This window comes from Stegostoma tigrinum, chromosome 4 (genome assembly GCF_030684315.1).
Source record: "Stegostoma tigrinum isolate sSteTig4 chromosome 4, sSteTig4.hap1, whole genome shotgun sequence".
Lineage (NCBI taxonomy): Eukaryota > Metazoa > Chordata > Chondrichthyes > Orectolobiformes > Stegostomatidae > Stegostoma > Stegostoma tigrinum.
Genome location: NC_081357.1, coordinates 49,316,347 through 49,337,360, shown reverse-complemented (window position 1 = coordinate 49,337,360; position 21,014 = coordinate 49,316,347). Strand labels below are relative to the sequence as shown.

Below are 21,014 nucleotides of genomic sequence, written 5' to 3'. Positions count from 1 at the left end.
TCTAATGGCAACCAGTAACCACTGTCGTTTGTCATAAAAACCCATGGAGTTCACTAACATCCTTGGGGGAAGGAAATTTGCCATTCTTACCGGATCTAACATACGTTATTTCAAATCCACAGAAACATGGCTGACTCTTAACAGCCCTCTAAAATGGCAGAAAGAGCCAACCAGCTCAGGGGTAATTAGGGACAGGCATTGAGGCTGTTGCAATAAATAAGAGAGGCTGTAGTTTTGACAAGTATCTTATAAAAGAGATAATGGTACAGAGGCGGAGGGGTTTAATGTCAAAATTTCAAAGCTTCCAGTTTGAAAGCACAACTGACAATGGTGCAGCAATTAATATTCATGCAATCCTTAATTTTATTTTTAATATTTTAAATTAAAAATGCTGAAAATTCTCAGCAGATTAGACAGCATCCATACAAAGTGAACAATATAGGGTGACAATCTGATAAGTGATCGATCTGAAACGTTGACTCCTTTTTCCAGCTACAGATGCCGAGTATTTTCAGCCACTTCAGTTTTTACATTAGATTTTCAGCATCCACATGAAATTTGCTTTTGTAACATTTTGAACTACGTTCAGTACATTGCTTCTTTTGGTTTCTTTTGACTCAGCTGCTTATAGTAGAAAGAATAACAGTTATTTCATCCCCTTTAATGACGTTTCTAGCAAAGTATATCAATGCAAAATATTGAGGATAATACAAATCTGAAAATATTCAGGTCTGGCAGTATCTGTGGAAAGAGAAACAATGTAACATTTCAGGTTGTATACCTTTAATCACATCTGGAAAATATTTGAGATGCACCAACTTTGAAGTTAATATTGAGGGAGGAAGGAAATGTCTGTGATAGGGTGTAGAACTGATGTGGTGCAAGGAAAACAATGTAAGACAAAATGGCAATAGGACTCCTTCTGACGAGTGAGTGAGCAAGATTTGGCAGATAGAACGTGATGAGGGAAAATGTGAAGTTATGTATTGCCAGCAAGAACAGAGGAGCTAAATACTATTTAAAATGGAGAAAGACAGCAGAAAGCTACACAACAGATGGATTTGAGAGTCTTTAATGCACAAATCAAAATACACTTGCATCTAGGTTCGAAAGGTAGTACAGAAGGCAAATTGAATGTTGGTCCTATTTCAAAAAAGGAGTGGACTATAAATGAATGGATGCTTTGCAAAAACTACAAGGCACCAATCATAGTGAGAATATCTTAAGCAGTTTTGGGCCCCTTATCTAAGGCAAGATATACTGCATTGGAAGCAGTCCAGAGAAGATCCACTGAGCTGATATCAGAGTACAGAAGGACTGACTTATGTTGAAAACGTTGAATAGGTTGGACCTGTACGCATTGGGAACAAGAATAAGAAATGGCCTTACTGAAACATACAAAGAGTCTTTGGCGAGTTGACAAGGTTGACATGGAAAGGTTGTTTTCCCTTGTAGGACAGTTAGGACCAAAAAGGCAGAATCTCAGAAGAAAGGGGTTGCTCATTTAAAACTGAAACGAGAGGTTTATTAAATCTTTGGAATTCTCTTCACAGGGAGCATTGGAGGTTGAATCAATGAATATAGTCAAGGATGAGTTAGACAGACATTTTACGTACGGGAGTCGAGATTTGGGAGGGATGGCAGGAAAAGTGGAGTTAAGGCCACAGTCGTATCAGCCACGCACTTATTGAATGGCAGAGCAGGCTCAACAGGCCATTCCCTTTCATCCAGTGACAAAGGGTATAACCAGACAGAAGGACCGAATCAGAAGACAGCAAAAAGGAAGCAGGATTGAGGGGTGCAGGTATCCAAGAGTTATTGAAATTTATAATCCATGATGTCTGAAGAGATTTAAAGAAAGTTTTCTTTTAAGAAAAGCCACCAGGTGAAAGGGAATGGTAGACCTGTACAATTTGAGAAACAGATTCAATCTGTGTTGCCAAAAAGAGCTAGAAATGTTCACCTTGCATTTTAGAAAACTGTTAAAAATAAAGCAGAGATAATGGGATCAGAGATTTTTCCATCCCCACCCTTGTCTGCGTTCCGGAGAGACCACTGTCTCTGGGACTCCCTTGTCCGCTCCACACTCCCCTCCAACCCCACCACACCCGGCACCTTCCCCTGCAACCGCAGGAAGTGCTACATTTGCCCCCACACCTCCTCCCTGGACCCCATTCCCGGCCCCAAGATGACTTTCCACATCAAGCAGATGTTCACCTGCAGATTTGCTAATGTGGTATACTGCATCCGCTGTATCCGTTGTGGCTTCCTCTACATTGGGGAAACCAAGCGGAGGCTTGGGGACCACTTTGCAGAACATCTACGCTCGGTTTGCAATAAACAACTGCACCTCCCAGTCGTGAACCATTTTAACTACCCCTCTCATTCCAGAGATGACATGTCCATCCTGGGCCTCCTGCAGTGCCACAATGAAGCCCCCCGAAGGTTGCATGAACAGCAACTCATATTCCGCTTGGGAACCCTGCAGCCCAATGGTATCAATGTAGATTTCACAAACTTGAAAATCTCCCCTCCCCCAACTGCATCCCAAAACCAGCCCAGCTTGTCCCCGCCTCCCTAACCTGTTCTTCCTCTCACCTATCCCCTCCTCCCACCTCAGGCTGTACCTCCATTTCCTACCTACTAACCTCATCGCACCCCCCTTGACCTGTCCGTCCTCCCCAGACTGACCTATCCCCTCCCCACCTATCTTCTCCTCCATCCATCTTCAGTCCGCCTCCCCCTCTTTCCCTATTTATTTCAGAACCTTCTCCCCATCCCCCTTTTCTGATGAAGGGTCTAGGCCCGAAACGTCAGCTTTTGTGCTCCTAAGAGGCTGCTTGGCCTGCTGTGTTCATCCAGCTCCACACTTTGTTATCTCTAAAAATAAAGTCATGTTATTTCATAACCTACTAAAATCAAAGAAAAATAAGCAATATTCATTCTGGTTTTCCTTAAAAAGCAAAACAAAAAAAGTTAAAAACTTTAAAGACACAATTTAAGCTGGGCAATATAATCATGATGCAGTGCCTGAAGTAGAGAAGGCTGAATATTAAAATGTCTGTTGATTCAACATCTGCGAAATAACAGCATTTCACTTCTTTATAACAGCGTCTCAGATTAACAAACATGTCTGAAATATGCAAAAGATGACCAACCTCAAATTCTCCATCCTATTAATATTATTAATTCCATTCGCTGCACTGTGAAACATGAATGGCATGTGACAAGCTCTTACAATATTGTAGACATGTTAAAACCCCACCCAAAATGAATCACCATTTCAACAGTCAGCCCCAATTCAAAGTGACAACAGATAAAGAAAAGCTTTGACGAGATCAGTTTCATTGAGCTCGTATCACAGAATGAGAAAGATTACAGTGAGCAATTACAAGCTATTAAAAAAATAAACTTTGCTACTTACATGGTTCATTCTGTAAGGGAATTCCTTAGGAAATGCATAAGAAAACCTGGTTTTTACTATGTTGTAAAAGAGAAGGTGATTAATTTAAAATTAACAAAAAAAGTCCAACAGATTTATATATACTATATGCAGCAGGCATGTTCTCAATTCTTTCTCTATTCACAAATGACAATGCTTGAAAGAAGGGTTAACCAGGAAACTTCCCCCGCCTCCACCAACCCTATGGGATCCAATAACATGAAATTACGCTTCCCAGAAAACAAAAAACCTTTGACATCCCTTGCACTAATTTTCCCCTCAACTGTAGCACTTGAAACTTAACAGCTTACTTCACTGGGCCACAGCTGACATGCTAAGTCTTCAAATATTCATATTATGCAATCAAGTAACATTAACAAGCCAAATTAAGAACTAACGTGCATCACATAAAATTGAAAGTTAGTGTGCAAACGTGTTTAAAAACAATTTCCAAAATAATAGCTATAGCTATTTTACCACTTACTACTAACAGCTTAAAAATGCACAAAACTTGTTATATGCTCTCAACATGGCTGGCTTCAAAAAAATTGTCAGTGATAGGTAAGTGTCCATGCACAAGCTGATTCAAGTTGATGCACAAACCAATACGCCAAAGGCCCTCCAAATAAATACATAAAGCAACACTTCCAAAAAGCTGCCACATCATACACTATATACTTGTCTGTTTTGATAAATGTTTAAATGCAGTGATGACAATGTGCAGTGTTACAGGAAAGAATTTGAAGTTACATTTTTGAGGCGAATATTTATTAGGAAATTGATAACAATCATATACAAATTGAACAAAAACATAACTGAAATCATTAATCACTACAATTATTCCACTTGTGAAGAAGTCTCCAGTGCACATTTGTGATTAGTGTTCACAAGTTATGTGATTCTTTTGCATGCAACAAAACTGACTCTAACCAAGAATTTATACACAATGCAGGAAGCTTTCGTTAACAAAAATCTGTCAATCAGAACATTAAATTGATCTAGCATGAACTATTATTTGTGAAAAAGCTCCAAACTCCTACTTATGTATATAGGTGTCTCATAATTTCAGTGTAATTTTTAGGTTGTGCATTTTGTGCCGAGAGTCCCAGTGGAAACAGTTTCTCTCCACCTACCTGAATTTTTTTTCCCCTCAATTTTCAAGTAAGTAAAAATCAAATAACTCAACTTCTAAATTCCAGGAAGTACAACCCTTGTCTACCAAATACCTCCAACTATATCCAGGAGTCCTGGTGTCATCTTGAACCCTCTGAAGACACAAATATCCTTCCTAAAGGTTTGGCACACCCATTCACTCTCAATAGTCTGATTCGGTAAAACAGGGGGTCTGTATAGTTGAAGCATGACTTGTACTCCTCTGTATTCTTGTCTTCTGGGTACAAAGGCCTATCTTCATTTGGCCTTTCTGATTACATTCTATTTCTGTTCATAACATTTTACAGATCCACATACATGGATCTGCAAGACTCAATCTTCAGTGTATAGCTTTTCAGCATTTAGAAAATGCCCTTTTTCTTTTTAGGCCTAAAGTGGTTGTCCTCACATCCGTCTATACCGAAACAGATTTCTCACAGTTGTTGTTCATGCACTTATTCTATGTGTTGCAAATCTCCTATTAACGGTATAATGATGAAATCAAAACTTTTAGCTCTGAAAGGTATTAAAAAAACCTTTGTACTCACACACGGAAGTTGAAGCTGAAATTAAACGTGTGTTTGAGACAACACCAAATTCCTAAATGGATGAAAGGCAGTTTAAAATAATTTTAAAATGGCAATAAATTTAATTGAATCTTTAGTTTACATTCCATACTTCAACAATTAGTTACAAACATACAGGCTAAACATTCCACTGTGTTCATTAATTGAACTAAATCAGTAATTTGAACAGCATAAATTTACAGAACATGAATGACCAATACTTCCTCTATAATAGAAACTCCCTATATTTATCAGTGGTAGCTACAGCTCAGTGCAAGAATATTCTGTTATATATAGAAAATGGCTCAAATGTTTGCAGTAAATCAGGCATGTTAATTTTTTTCAGTGAATGCCAAATGCCAAAACAACATTATAATCAGGTATTCTCTGTTGTTTCCAGAAAAGAAATCCTACAAACAGGTACAAAAATATAAATAAAGAAACCACTAAACCATGCAATCTACTTTAATGAAACAAGATCGGCTTGTTCATCGTTCTAGATTTCTCGTAATCTTCCAAAGCAGAAAATCAATAGAACCTTTGATAAAATTCCAGAATATCTTTTTAGGTCCTATGATTCTCAAAGTAAATTCCATTTCAAACAAACAAATCAGAGATGCCCCTATTTGCAACGATTCCACTAATTAACATAACTTAGGGATGTGAGTTTGCTCGCTGAGCTGGAAGGTTCGTTTTCAGACATTTCGTCACCATTCCAGGTAACATCATCAGTGAGCCTCCGCTGAAGCACTCGTGTTATGTCCCACTTTCTATTTATTATTCTGTAATAAATAGAAAGCGGGACATAACACCAGCTCACTGATGGTGTTACCTAGAACGGTGATGAAATGTTTGAAAACGAACCTTCCAGCTCAGCGAGCAAACTCACATCCAGAACATCAACCTGAGCTACAAATCTTCTCAAAACTCGCTAACATAACTTATCATTCAACATTGACAATCCATGATGTAACTAGCATCTGGCACTAAATTAGAACTAGCTGTCAAGAATCCTTTTAGGTTTTGGTGTGTTGTCTGCAGTACTTTTGATTCTTATCTCTTGTCCTTTTGTCCCCCCAGAGTTCAAATAATATTGTTGAAAACGTCACTTGACAACATTAAATATTTTTAGGGACCCTGCAGGTCACTTGTCCCATAAAAGGACTAGAATCACTACCCAAAACCACAAACAGAATGTAGTAACTGCTCCACAGGATACAGAGTTATTAGAAAACACGTCAGTGTTGACTCCAAGTTAAAGCCTATACAAATTAGTGCTTTATAGTTACTTCTGGGTTAAGTATTCCCTCATGAATTTTCTAAAAAAATTGTACACTTAATCTGTTAGAACAATATCATATTCCAAACCTAGTACTTGAGGTGCTGAGGCTCTATTATTTGAGTGTCTATAATCAGAAACCGGATTAACAATAAATTATTTGAAAATACCTCTACTTTTGATGCTAAAAATACACAAGTTGGAGCCATCAGTACTGGATCTATACTTTTCAGCGAATATCTGAAATGATAAAAAAGGTTACAAAAACAGCTTATTCATTAATGCAAAAATATTTGCTCCAAGTAATAATGGACAATTCAACTTTCCATTGATAAATCCGTACATATCAACGCAACATACTGCAACTAATTCTGGGCACCCGATTTTAGGAAGCACAAATGGCTTTGAGAAGGCGCAGGACAGACTTTCAAGAACTACTTCAGGGATGAGGAATTACACTTACGCAAATGTAGTGTCAAAGCTAAGGGTCTCAACTTACAGGAGGAAATTTGATAGAAGTATTTAAAATCATAAAACGGCTTAAAATGGAAGTAATGAGAAACTGTTACTAATGACTGAAGAATCAATAATGACAGAGCACAAAATAAGGCGATTAAGAAATAATCAGCGGTGACACAAGGAAAACCCTTTCGTAAAATGTAACGAGAGGTGAGGAATGTGCAGAGGAAAAGTTATGGTACTGGATGGAGCGCAGAAGGCTCTAAAAAGGCAACTTCCACACAGCAGTTTCCCTACCTGCATTTGGTTTCCCAGCATAGAAAAAAAATTCAGAGTCACAAATAAGAAGTTAACAGTACAAGTGAAAAAGGAAGGAGTATTTAGAGTCGTCGAGGAGAGGCACTGATTAGTTGGCAAGTGGGCTCTACTAAACAGAGGCATTGTTATGCAGAATTGCCTTCAATGCCACTCTTGATGAGTTCTCCTCAATGCTGGTGCATTCTTCTCAACACTGCCTCTAACAATCAGAATCCACTCACTAACCAATCATCATAGTTGTCTAATACAGTATTAAAAACTTCTGTAATGAACATTTTCTCAAACTCTTCCACTGAGATGGGGGATAACATTATGGCCAGCCTCACCATAATTTGCCGTGCCAAAAGGCTTCTGTTATGTTTGTAGAATAACAGTCTATCTGAAACTTGATTTTTTTTTGATTGCCCATCATATCTGTGCTCCAGTGTTCTTTTTATTTTGTCCTCTTGCATCTGTTTGTCTTTCCATCACTGACCCTGGGGTCACTTTTCAGGGGTTCTTTCTGTTACTCAAAAAGTACTATCCACAAGGCTCAAACCAAGTGTCCTGCAATCCTGATTACTTCTCTTGTTTACTGTTTCTCTGGCATGAATTAATTAATCAAAAACATGATGTCTGGGGGCAGGGGCCAGACATCAGATAATGCTTTTGAATGGATGAGAGGGCTCTTGATGGGATTCATCGTCTGGTGGAGGAGTCTCAAGTTTGTCCTCAGGATTATCATCTTCAGGAACATCCAGCATTGTAGTTTGGGCTGCTGCATGGGTGCTCTGGAACATCCTTCTCTTATCCAAAGTTCACTTAGGTGTTTTTATTGCAAGGATGTCCACAATCTTTTTATTGTTAAATGAACATCCAACATATTTTTACTCCAGTTGGCAAATCAAGACTTGTTTCCTCTTCTGGACATTTATATTCCCACCTCTCTGGTTTAACCTTGGCACTTAGTAATTCCAGGTGCTTTTCATTAAGTAGATCTGGGTGGCTCTGTTCCTCATGCTGGCATATGCCAATTTTTGACGTAAATATGAATTTGCACTTCAACCATGTTTAGGTCCCTGCTGTTCAACTGGTTTTGCACCATTGCACTGGATAATGGTGTATCACATTGTATCCTCTACTTTCACTATCACTGAAATATCTAAATTTCTAAAGGCATTTCTGAGGCATTTTGCACACGTTGCTGCCACAATGCAGCTGTAAGATTTGTTTCTCCAGGACACATCCCAACTGGACTGATATGGGTTATTCAGGGGACCCTCTATTTCAATACGTGATTTGGGTTTTTGACACCTTAGTGTCCTGATTCAAGCAGATCTACAGCAGGCTTGTGATTTTTCTCACAATGTCATTTGGCCACCCAGAGGTAATGCTGCTGGCATGTCCAGCAGAGCCAAAGAGGTGCGACTAAAGCAGTCCGAATCTAAGTAAAATTCCCATAAAAGGTAACTGGACAGACCTGCCTTCCAAGGGACACCTGACCACAAGAGTCAGTTACTCCGCACAAGATCTGTGGATACACACACCAAGGCCCCCTCGGATTATCAAATACTTTCCAGAGTCCTACTATTTCATAGCAGGATCCCTTGTCTTGTTGGGCCATGCAAAGGGCATTACCGCACATTTGAATTCTGGTGGCCACAAGTCTGTGTACTCAAGCAGTTTTTTGCTATCCTCCTGCAGCTCAGAGCTATCCCCTTCATTATTTGCCACCATACTATTTTCATGCAATCTGCAAACTTCTCAATACTCCCTACGTTCAAGTCCGAAACATTACATACAACACAAACACAAAGGCCCCAGAACAGAGCCCTACAGAACCCCACTGGAAACCAACTTCTCGTCACAGAAACCTCTCTCTACCATCACCCTCCAATTGTGGCCTCTCAACCAATTTTGGATCCAACTTGCCACTTTGCCTTGGATCCCAAGGTTTCATACTTTCTCAACCAGTCTGCCATAAGGGATCTTATCAAAAGCCCTGTTCAAAGTCCACATTGAATATATTACCCTCATTAATACTCCCAGTTATGCCAAAAAAACACATCAAACATAGCCTTCTCGTATCAAATTCAAGCTGACTATCCCGGATTAATCTTTGCCTCTCCAAGTGCAGACGTATTCTGTACCCCAGCATTCTAATAACTAACCCACCACTGAGATTAAGACTGACTGACTGACCGACCTGCAATTCCCTGGTCTATCCCTCCCTTCCTCTTTTCAATAATGGAACATCATTAGCAGTCCTCTGACACATTCCTTATGGACACAGAGGATTTGAAAAATTACACCAAGGCTCTTGATAGCTCCTTCCTTGCCTCTTCAACAACCTTGGGATACATGTCATCCAAGCCTGCAGATTTATCCACTTATCAGGCTGCTATATCAGCTACACCTCCTCTCACTTCAAGTTAATTTCTTGTAATGTTTTACAGTCATCCACTGATGTCAAATCTGCATCATTCTTTTCCAATGTGAAGACCGACACAAAAGTATTCATTGAGGATTGTTCCTGTGTCTTCTGGATCCACACACACAACATCTTTTTGGTCCTTAATGGGTCCTACTCTTTCCCCAGTTGCTTTCTTCCTCTTTATAGAACTCTGTTTAAAAAATATTGTTGGGTTTTCTTTTATTCTACCCACCAATACTTTTTATAGACTGTTTTCTAATTTTCATTTCTCCAATCTCCCCTACATTTTTTTTAAAAAAAACATATTCTTGTAGGGTCCCGAACCGAAACGTCAAGCTTTCCTGCTCGGCCTGCTGTGTTCATCCAGCTTCGCACCATGTTATCGCTTGTAGCAACCTTCTGTGTCTGCTTCTTCCCCCCCACCCCCACTTAATACTAACCTTTTATATCCCTTGACATTCAGGTATCTTTGGTCTTTGGCCCCACCTCTTGTTTTTACGGGTACATACTTGCCGTCTTTGTACTATTTCTTCCTCGAATGCTATCTAAATCAAAGCTGATAACTGTCCACTTCTTCTTTTGGTAAAATTAGTCCTTTCTCACCTTAGAACCTTCATCCCTGGTTCATCCTCATGATTTTCCATAAGAATTCTGAATCTAATTTATGGTCACTACCTCCAAATGTCCCCCTATTCATATGCCTTCTACCTGCCTGGGCTTATTTTCAAACATCAGACCTGGAACTGCCCACTCCTCCATTGGGCTGTCCATGTACTGGCTAAATAAGTTCTTCGGAATGTAATTTGTGAACTTTGTTATTAGCATACAAACTTATCACAGTTTTAAAGTAAAAGCTATTAAAATCCCTACTGTGGCTGTCATATTATTCTTAAATTTCTCTGAACTTGGTCAGAGATTTGATTCTCTATTCCTCCCTAACTGTTTGGAGGCCTATACTGCATTCCTACCAACATTTTGGCCCACTGTGTTTTGTTCACTTCTACTTAAATCACCTCATTTCATGATCCTTCCAGGATATCAACCCTCCTCACTGCTACAATTGAATCCTTGTTAAGATTGTGACAACCCCTATTCCACACTCTGTCGTGTCTGAACACCCTCTAGCCAGGGATCAGTTGATCTGCCGATCCTGTTGACCATTCAGAAGAACTGCAGATGCTGGAGTTCGAAATAACAAAAAGTGTGGACCTGGAAGAACAGGTAAGCTGATGTTTCAGGCCAGGACCCCTCTTCAGAAAAGGCCTCGACCTGAAACATCAGCTTTCCTGTTCCTCTGATGCTGCCTAGCCTGCTGTGTTCCTCCAGCTCCACACTTTGTTATCACCTTTCAGTCAAGTCTCAGACATACCTGATGATATCATACTTCTGTGTCTCTGAGCCCTCAGTTCATGTATTTCACAGGCTCCTTGCACTAAAATATATTCAATTAAGCTTTGCATAACACTTAAAAAAAAAACAGCTTATGTTTCTTGGCTTCCACACTCAATTATCGAAGATTAACTTGTAATTCCATCTCCGTTTATATGACCCTAAAATCTTTATGTACCTCAATCAGATCACCCCTCAGTTTTCTGTGTTCTACAGAAAGCAACCTCAGCCTGTATGGTCTCTCTTCATAGCTGAATTGCTCCAGTCTTGTATGTCATGAAAAGGGTATTGATTAATAAAAAGGGAAGCTCGGAACAACACTACATAACAACGCACAGTAAATTCAAGAATTGTTTTCCATTGAACAGCATACTTCAGACAAAAGAAAATTTGATGAGTTGAAGGCCACATTGAAGGATCAAATAGTTTTGTTTCCTCAAACCAGTAGCAAGAGGTAAGGCCGCACAGAAACATGATTTAGCATTTGCCACCTTCCAGCAAAACACCAGAAATCATTCACGGGCAGTGAAATAATGAAAGAAGCAATGGACACGGCTGCTGATTCTTTACTCAAAGACATTAAGAACAAAGAAGAAGTAATGTTGCCAAGCCAGAGCACGTTATTTGACACTTCCACAGTAACAAGACTGGACATGTCTTTCTGCAACTACTGCAGAACACGAAAGACCGTGTATGCTTCTCACTGCAGGTTGATGAATCCATCAACATGACCAACAGCCTAGTGAAACCAGCTTCATCACAACTGATGGTACACCAGTCATGCTTGGTGCAAATGCAGGCTTGGTTACATTTTGCAGAAATATTCTGAATTCTTCTCTTTTGTCTACCAGCAAGCATTTCCAGTTTATAGCCTCTCTCACATAAAGGAAGTTGTTAAATTATAATCCCAATTTGAACAAGAACCCTAAAGCACTACACATTTAAACCCTTACTCAGTGAATCTGATGCTGCCAATGGTGAACTAGGTGAGAAGTCAGACATTACCAGGTTATAATCCAACAGGTTTATTTGAAATCACATGCTTTCGGAATATTGTCCCTTCATCAGTTGAAGGGTAAAAGCTCCAAAAGCTTGCAATTTCAAATAAACCTGCTGGACCATAATCTGGTGTCTTCCAACTTCTAACCTTGTCCACTCCAGTCCAACAATGGCATATCCAGATTACGGTGAACTTAACCACCTCACATCAGTTTGGAGGACAAGTTGAGGGAAGGTCCCGCAAAAGATTCTGAGGCCTGATGCCTCATACTATCACCTTTCTTAAAATAAGAAATGAAGTATGCAGTGATCTGTCAGTAAATGCGTGGTTGCTTTACTTTGGATTCCTTCGAGATATGATGTTGAAACAGAATAAACTGATCTTGTTTGTAGTGAACGCAAAAATTTGAACTGAGACTTGTGGTCTCCCGAACTAAAAAAACACTGCAATATTTCCCAAGAAAATGCTAGAGAAAAACAAAGAAAAATCAATCATTCCTCCCGAAAAATTTCTTTGCACTTTGGAAGTGGTCATCTGAGGAATTAAACAAGTTATTTCTGTAATTAAATATGATGGAACAACTCATCATGTTATGTCAGAGTCACAGATCTACAGCACAGAAAAAAACCCTTCAGTCCATCGAGTCTGTGCCAGTCAAAGACATCCATCTAACTACTCTAATCCCAACATCCAGCTCTTGGTCCATAGCTTTGAATGGCTTGGCATCACAATTATACATATAAATACTTAAGTGTTACGATAGTTTCTGCCTCTACCACACTTACAGGCAGTGAGTTCCAGGCTGCCACCACCCTCTGTGAAAAACATTTTGCCCTCATCCCCTCGAAACTTCCTGCCCCTTGGTCACTGTTCCCACCACAAAGGGAAACAATTCCCTACCCGATCCCCCCACTTCATACCAGTGCTTCAAGCAGACATGAGTGGGTTGGACACCAAATTCTGTTAGGCATTTATTTACAAAGCAGTGGCGTTGATGTGGAGATAATAACCATATAAGATGATTTGGAATTGAAAGATAAAGGGACAGTGATTTTTGGGGATTCATAATTAGAGGAAATAGCCACTTCTATCACCTGTGCTTACTTTTGACAGCACATATCTCTGTGAGACAGCATTCCTCCAGATGATGACAAACAAATCCAAGGAACCCAACTCAGAGTGCCATGACTGGACTGTGCATGGCTAGTGGTCTCAAACTACTAACCAGACTTCAAGGAATTGGCAGATAATGTACAGTCTCAGGTGACACACAAACTTCCCAAGAAAATGCTAGAGAAAAACCAAAGACAAAGGAAAATCAATCATTCCTCCCGAAAAATCAATAATCACATAATTGTTTATAATTACATTTATATAACACTAGCAATAAACTGTTTATTCTATTACATTTTCAGAGTAGATCCCAAGTTGACTTAATTTCAAAAAGTGATCTTGAGCTGAAGATCACTGGTCTCAAAAAGGTTATGATGATAAAAGGTTGAGACCTGTGTATAACATATACTGACAGAGGAGTTTAATGTAAAATTTAGTAAGTGCTTTACCTGGCATAAAATCTCTTGAAGTAAACTGTTGCGGTTGCAATAACTTGTTGCCTCAATTTGAGGTGTTCGCCAAGAGCTTGGATCACTATTGGTGAAACAAGAAGAAATAAGAAGAAATGTTTACTTTATTTGCTCACCATTTAGCGATGTACAGAAATGCATTACATTGCAAAAGGATACAATGCTGGACCTTAGCCTGGCTCTTGATACTAATTTGCCCCAGTAGTCAAAAGATGCAAAACAATTTTTTTTGGAAGTTACAATGCCTTTATTGGTCAGTGCATTGAGAATAGGTATAGGGAGGTCACATTGTGGCTGTACAGGATATTGGTTAGGCCACTTTTGGAATACAGGATACAAATCTGGTCTCCTTGCTATAGGAAGAATGTTGTGAAACGTGAAATGGATCAGAATATATTTACAAAGACGTTGCCAGGGCTTGAGGGTTCTAGCTACAGGGAGCAGCTGAATGGGGTGGGGGGGGGCCCCCCTGATGTGTAAAAAAAGACTTTTCTTCATTTCTGTTTTTGTACATGTACATTAAAAAGTGTGTTGCTATGTATCTATCAAAGTTATTAGAAGTCAACATCTCAATAGCATTGTGGAACTTGGAACTGTAATATAATTTGAACCAGTGCTGCCTCAGAAGGGAAAAAAAAAACTTAGAATCATACGATACTGCAACACAAAGGAGGTAATTCAGCCCTCGGATGGAATAAAGAATTTTTTGAAAGGGCAGTTTACTTGGGTCTATCCTTTTGACTTTTCCCACACATTCATTCTTTTTCCCTTTTCAAATTAAAATTATAGAACTGTACATTGTGGAACTTGTAATTTTGAATCAGAGATTCAAAAAGAATGGTGGGAATAGAATCCATTTCTTGCAAACGCCAAAGAACGCAGCTGTTCCCTCGTGCATTCTTCCCAGCCTGTGTCTCCTTTCTGACATGTGGAGGAATGAAATTCCAGAGGAAGTACTGTATGTGGGTGCAGTTATAATACTGAAAAGACATTTGGATAAGTACATGGATAAGAAAGGATATGGGCTAAGCACAGGCAGGTGGGACTAGTTTAGTTTGGGATTATGGTCGACATGGACTGGTTGCACTGAAGGATCTGTTTCCAAGCTGTATGACTCTATAACTGGGGCTATTTTCCCTGGAGCCATGAAGGCTCAGGGGAGAATTTAGAGGATTATAAAATCATTAGGGGCATGGAGGGGGAATAGGCAAGGTCTTTTCCCCGGGGTGGGGTGTCCAAAACAAAAGGGCATAGGTTTAAGGTGAGAGAGGAAAGATTTAAAAAAGGGACCTTGGGGAAATTTTTTTTTAAACGTAGAGCGTGACACACGTATGGAACAAGATGCCAGCGGAAGTGGTGGAGGCTGGTATAATTCCAATACTTAAAATGCATCTGGGTGGGTATATAAACAAGAAGGGTTTAAGAGGGATATGGGCCAAATGAGACTAGATTTATGTAGTCTTTTGGTCGACAGAGGAGTTGGACTGAAGGGTCTGTTTCCAACTCTATAATTGCATTTCATTTTCTGCATTTTCAGTATTTTCTGTGTTATTGCCGATTTCCAACATCTGCAGTGTCTTGTTCTTGCAGTATTGTAATTAGTGTCCTGTCGCTCACATCTGTAATTTCCAAGATTTAACGCTGTACTTTAATAGCACCCTATTTACCCCCTTCATCACTATTAAAACATACAGTGTAACAATATACTGTTAATAAAGAGATGTGCTTTAATATTTTCTCCATTGATATGGAAATAATGGTGAGAATATAGTGGCAATAATTTAAGGATTTGTAAGTTGCCAAATTCAGACTTGATAATTATTAGCAACAGGTGAAGCTAGAAAAATGCACTCCTAAAGTCAAAAAATTACTGTTGAAAAATGGATTATACTAGCTTTTCTCACATAAACTCCTCATTTAACAACAACGGACATAGACTGACGAACAGGATTACCATTTGCAAAAAATATTTGTAGTTTCCAATATTCTTCTTCTGTGAGGAATTTCAAGTCTTTCTGTCGCTCCTTCATTACATCTTGCTTATCAAGGATCCACTGTAAACTGAGTCAGAACAAGCAGCCATTTAGTGCAGTATTGAAAACGGTGTTAGATGCCAGTGTGTTACACAGTAGGCAAATGACATGTTTCAATATATTACAAATTAATTTTGAGAGATTCAGACTGGTGATCACGTAAAACCCCAAAGACTGTTTCCAGATTTATACCGAATAACATGCACAGACATTTTACCTATATAATAAGATGGAGAATATTTGTCTCCTATTTTTCCAATACTTTTGAGAAAGTAATAAATGTAACTGATAAGCAGTCATTCATCAGTTGAAGCAGTAATCATGCTTTATTTTGCTGCGTTAAAAGAACGGACTCTGGATACAACAAATTGCTCTTCTCTTTCATCATTATGTAAAAAATCATTCAATTATCTGTCAACAAAAATCATATCCTGTGTCCTGGAGTTAGTATTGACCAGAAACTGAACAAGACTGGCCACGTACTATGGTTACAAGAACAGGTCAGAGGCTGGAAATTCTGAGACAGGGAACTCATCTTCTGGATGTGAGTTTGCTTGCTGAGCTGGAAGGTTCATTTTCAGATGTTTCGTCACCATTCTAGGTAACATCAGTGAGCCGCCAGTGAAGCGCTGGTGTTAATGTCCCGCTTTTTATTTATCTGTTTAGGTTTCCTTGGGTTGGTGATGTCATTTCCTGCATTGGTGATGTCATTTCCTGTTCTTTTTCTCAGAGGATGGTAGATAGGCTCCAAATCAATGTATTTGTTGATGGAGTTCCGGTTGGAATGCCATCCTTCTAGGAATTTTCGTGCGTGTCTCTGTTTGGCTTGTCCTAGGATGGATGTGTTGTCCCAATCAAAGTGGTGCCCTTCCTCATCTGTATGTAAGGATACTAGTGATAGTGGATAGTGAAAACGAACCTTCCAGCTCAGCGAGCAAACTCACATCCAGAACCTCAACCTGAGCTACAAAATCTTCTCAAAACTCGCTAACTTATCTTCTCACTACCCAAAGCACAAGCCAAGGATATGATGGAATAAAGTCGAGGCCCGAAAAGTCAGCTTTTGTGCTCCTGAGATGCTGCTTGGCCTGCTGTGTTCATCCAGCTCCACACTTTATTATCTTGGATTCTCCAGCATCTGCAGTTCCCATTATCAATTATGGAATACTGTTGACTTACCCAAAGGAGTTTAGTCCCAACAACATTTTAAACCTCAACACCATCTGAAACAATGCAGCCCACGAGGTTACTACCTTGTCCCTGACCTTAACTTTCACTCCCTTCACCACTAAACACAAAACGGCAGCCACATGTATGATCTATAAAATAAAGCACTTCACCAAATATCCCTTGCCGGCATCTTCCACACCTACTCCAAGAAGAACAAGGGCAGCAAATGCAAGGGAAAACCAAACTCCTGGAAGTACCACAGCAACTACACACCATCCTGACTTAGAAATATTTCATCTTCCTTCACTGTCACTGGATCAAAAACCTGCAGTCCCTTACTAACAGCGCTACAGGTATACCAACGCCACATCAGCCTGAAATGTTGACTTCCCTGCTCCGATGTGGTCCGACGTGCTGTGTTTATCCAGCTTCACAGCTAAAGATGGATCAGGCAGAAACTGGATAAGTGATCATCAGGCAGAGAAGAGGAAGGCAGTTAGTTCCGGAGTCCTCTGGGAACCATCTCCCTCTCTATCAGAGATATACTGTTTTTAAAATCTATTGGGGGAGATTATTTCCCAGGGTTCGGAGCAAAAGCCAGATCCATTTCCAAAGTTGCTGGGATTGGAGGATTGAACTACAAGGAGAGGCTGAACAGGCTGGGGCTTATTTTCCTGGAGTATCGGAGGCTAAGGGGTGACCTGATAGAGATTTATAAAATCATGAGGGGTATGGATAGGGTGCATAGCCATGGTCTTTTTTCCAGGATAGGGGAATCCAAAACTGGAGGGCATAGTTGAAGGTGAGAGGGGAAAAATTTAAAAGGGACCTAATGGGCAACCTTTTCACACAAAGGGTGGTGTATGCATGGAATGAGATGCCAGAGGAAGTGGTAGAGGTGGGTACAGTTACAACATTTAAAAGGCATTTGGATGGGTACAGAGGTTCAGAGGAATATGGGCCAAATGCCAGCAAATGGAACCAGATTAATTTAGGATATCTGGTCAGCATGGACAAGTTGGACCAAAGGGCCCGTTTCCATGCTGGACAGCTCGACGACTCTATTGCCTGCAGCAGTTCTAGGACACAGATTACTACCACTTTCTCATGAGGAGCTCATGAATACATTTTTTTTTAGAAAAAATAACGGTTAATAAATGCCAACAGCACTTGCATCCCAGAAAATAACTATTTAAAGATCAGCTTTTCACAGTTTGTTTTCTTTTATAAAAGCCTCTTGAACAAACTAACTGACTCCAACCAACCAATGGCAAAAAACTTGCTTACCAAATTTTTAGGTTAAAATTCAAGCCTATTCCTGCATCTGCAGAATCAGAATTCTGACAGACTACATCTGCATTTGGAGAGCCACGATCTGTCAGGGATTGTTAGAGATTAATATCTGTATTCCAAAGTGTGTGAATGTGTTTATTTTTGCAGGCAGCACTAATAAAGAGATTACTTGTTCTGATAATGAAACGTTTAAAATGGTAATATTATGAAGACTCGAGGATTTCAAGTCATGGGCTGTGAAAATTTTGTTCGGCAGCTATTCATCGGATTTTAGACTTGTCGGGAAGAAAAGCTGCTGACACACTATTTTGTAGGCAAATTGTTGTTTGTGTGGATGGCTACCTCGTGTTTGGCCACCGCAAAAAGCTTTCACATTGAAACAATGAAACAGTAGAAATATACAAAACACAGCTCGACTGACGACAGTTATGCAGTTCGCACAAAATGCATCACATCTCTTGAAAACATTCATTCATAAAATGAATCACCTCTAAACGTAAGCAAATACTTAAGCAGCTTCCGTGGCCACGAAATCGCGAAGACAATAACATGTTAGAAGTCAAAAAACGCAAGAAATATATAAAACCTCATCATATCATTGAGAAAAAATTACAGCATTAAGACGTTATAGACTTTCACTATAGAATTCCCACTTAGCCCTACGGTCCCATTATATCAGATGGTTATGGTAATATTTCACTTACATTTACACTAGATTTTCTGAAGATGTTTATAAATACAGCAATTATAGGTTGGCTTTGCTATCCCTAGGCAAAACAAAAGCCAACACCCCCACTCCGAAACAGATACATGAAGAATCTAATTATCTCTTTGCTACGAATGACTTCATCGCCTCTCCTCCCCCCGCCCAAAAAAAGTCTGTTTTCACATTTAAAAGAGATTGGAACAAGAAGAACAGGCCGGAATGTAATGCAGCAGCTTCACCGAAATAAATTACAGAAATAATGCAGACAGCAAGACGTGCGCGTCTGAAATAAGAGGCTTTGAAAATAATTCTCTAGAATCTACTTTTTCTGTTGGTGTTTAGGCCTCAGCCTAAAGATCAAACACTCACTAGTGCGAGCTCTGCCAGAAATTCCCCGCCATCTCCTCTCAACCAAAACCCCGGCCGCGTCTCGCTGGGCTTCGCTAATCTTTCTTCTTCCAATGTTTTTTCACTCCCCGAGTGTATGTAAAATGCAAATCCTAAATCTTCATTTCGGCCTTTTAGGCCTTATGTAACACCTAAATCATTCCGTCAAGGAATCCGAGTTCACGCTACAAGTTCCCAATAAAAGTCTTCCGGGCGAGTCAAAGCAGCTGCAGATGAGTCCAAAAACTCTACTCGCTGTCAGTTCCTCAACACTCGAGAAAACAGCTTTATTATATGATTAAACACAGAAGATTTCATTTTTTTTAAAAAAGACTGTAGAATACTAAATGGTTTGATAAGAAGAATAAGAATTTTTATGATTTTTAAAATAAACACATAAACATACATGTCTGTACTGTGGTGAGAGATAGTAGAAACTGAAGAAGGGTCTAGACCTGAAACGTCACCTTTCCTGCTCCTCTGTTGCTGCTTGGCCCGCTGTGTTCATCCAGCTACACCTTGTTATGTCTGTACTGTGTTTCCTCTTGAATTTTCCAATTTGTTTTCAAAATAGTTAAAAGAATGAGTCTCTGACCCCTACTACAACATGAAGGTATACATCTCAGGTGGTATGCGATCCTTTTGAAGTACAGGTGGAAATTATTCCTGCCTCTCACTAGTCTCTGTAGACACAATTATACTTGGAACTCCCTTCAGACGGTAGAGTGATCTTAATATTTTAAATGTTCCTGCTACATTGTCATAACTCACTGGGGTAGTGTGCTTGAAATCAGGTCCTGATATTCCCAGAATCATCACAAAGTTAAAGTCTATATTTAAACTCAGCAAAATTCTCAAATTTACCTGTCTTAGATCCAGGTTGACAGAAAGCATGGACTAGGTTAAACACTTAGCAAGAATCATTACTTATTCCACATAAAATAGATTGTAGTGTAGATTGCCAACAAATAACTCTACTATTATAAAACTATCCCTACACAAATGTAAAACAGATGCAAAGAAACCATGGGTGTTATGGGCAGGGGGAAAGACTGGGAAAGCAATTTCATGCTCCCAATCCTTGGCTCTCCCATTAGTAGTCAGGACATGGGCAGAAAATAAATCAGGAGATTGAAAAGGCATGTAGAAAGGCAGTGTTAGAATAACTATGAGTACTTCAATATGCATGTGGACTAGGAAAATCAGCTTGTTTGCTGATCCCAAGGAAAGGAATTTGTGGAATGTCTACAAGACGTTTTTTGAAACTGCTTATGGTAGGGCTGGATTTGATGATGTGTAATAAGGAGACTTGATTAGAGAGCTTAAGATGAAGAAACCCCAATGGGCAGTGACCATAGTACGATACAATGCAGATTGAAAGGGAGAAGCTGGAATCAGATATAATGGTATTATGACTGTAGAAAGGTAACTACAAAGACATGAGAGAGGATCTGGCCAGAGTTGAATGGAAGGGGAGCATAACAGGGAAGACAGTGGAACAGCAATGAGCTTCTGGGGGTAATTCATGAGGCACAGTAGAAATTCATCTCCAAGGACGAAAAAACATGCTAAAGGGAGGACAAGACAACCATGGTTGACAAGGGAAGTTAGGGACAACATAAAAGCAAAAGACAACGTCGTGAAGACTAGTGGCAGGCTAGAGAATTGGGAAGCCTTTAAAAAAATCCTACAGATGACAACCAAAAGAGCAATAAGGATGGAGAACTTGAAATGTGAGGGTAAGCTAGCTAGTGACTTAAAAAAGATTAAAATAGTTCTTTTAGCTATATAAAATGTCAGAGAGAACGATGAGTGGACATTGGA

General features: G+C 39.6%; 1 protein-coding gene across 3 annotated transcripts in view; it reads right to left on the bottom strand.

Annotated features, from left to right (window-relative positions):
• The window catches only part of ccnc (cyclin C), a 40,159-nt gene extending 20,759 nt beyond the window's left edge, over positions 1 to 19,400 (bottom strand). The window contains exons 1-6 of one of the 3 annotated variants that reach the window (XM_048530852.2): positions 19,173 to 19,400; positions 15,556 to 15,662; positions 13,581 to 13,665; positions 6,610 to 6,679; positions 5,143 to 5,194; positions 3,425 to 3,480 (exon numbers count right to left, since the gene is read on the bottom strand). In XM_048530852.2, coding sequence (XP_048386809.1) covers positions 3,425 to 3,480; positions 5,143 to 5,194; positions 6,610 to 6,679; positions 13,581 to 13,665; positions 15,556 to 15,662; positions 19,173 to 19,204 — 402 coding nt within the window. In that variant the 5' untranslated portion in view covers positions 19,205 to 19,400. Of the gene's footprint in view, positions 1 to 3,424; positions 3,481 to 5,142; positions 5,195 to 6,609; positions 6,680 to 13,122; positions 13,226 to 13,580; positions 13,666 to 15,555; positions 15,663 to 18,801; positions 18,931 to 19,172 lie in introns of those variants that run through there. The other 2 variants (XM_048530853.2, XM_048530854.2) reach the window with 2 other exon arrangements.
• Between the last annotated feature and the right edge of the window lie 1,614 nt (positions 19,401 to 21,014).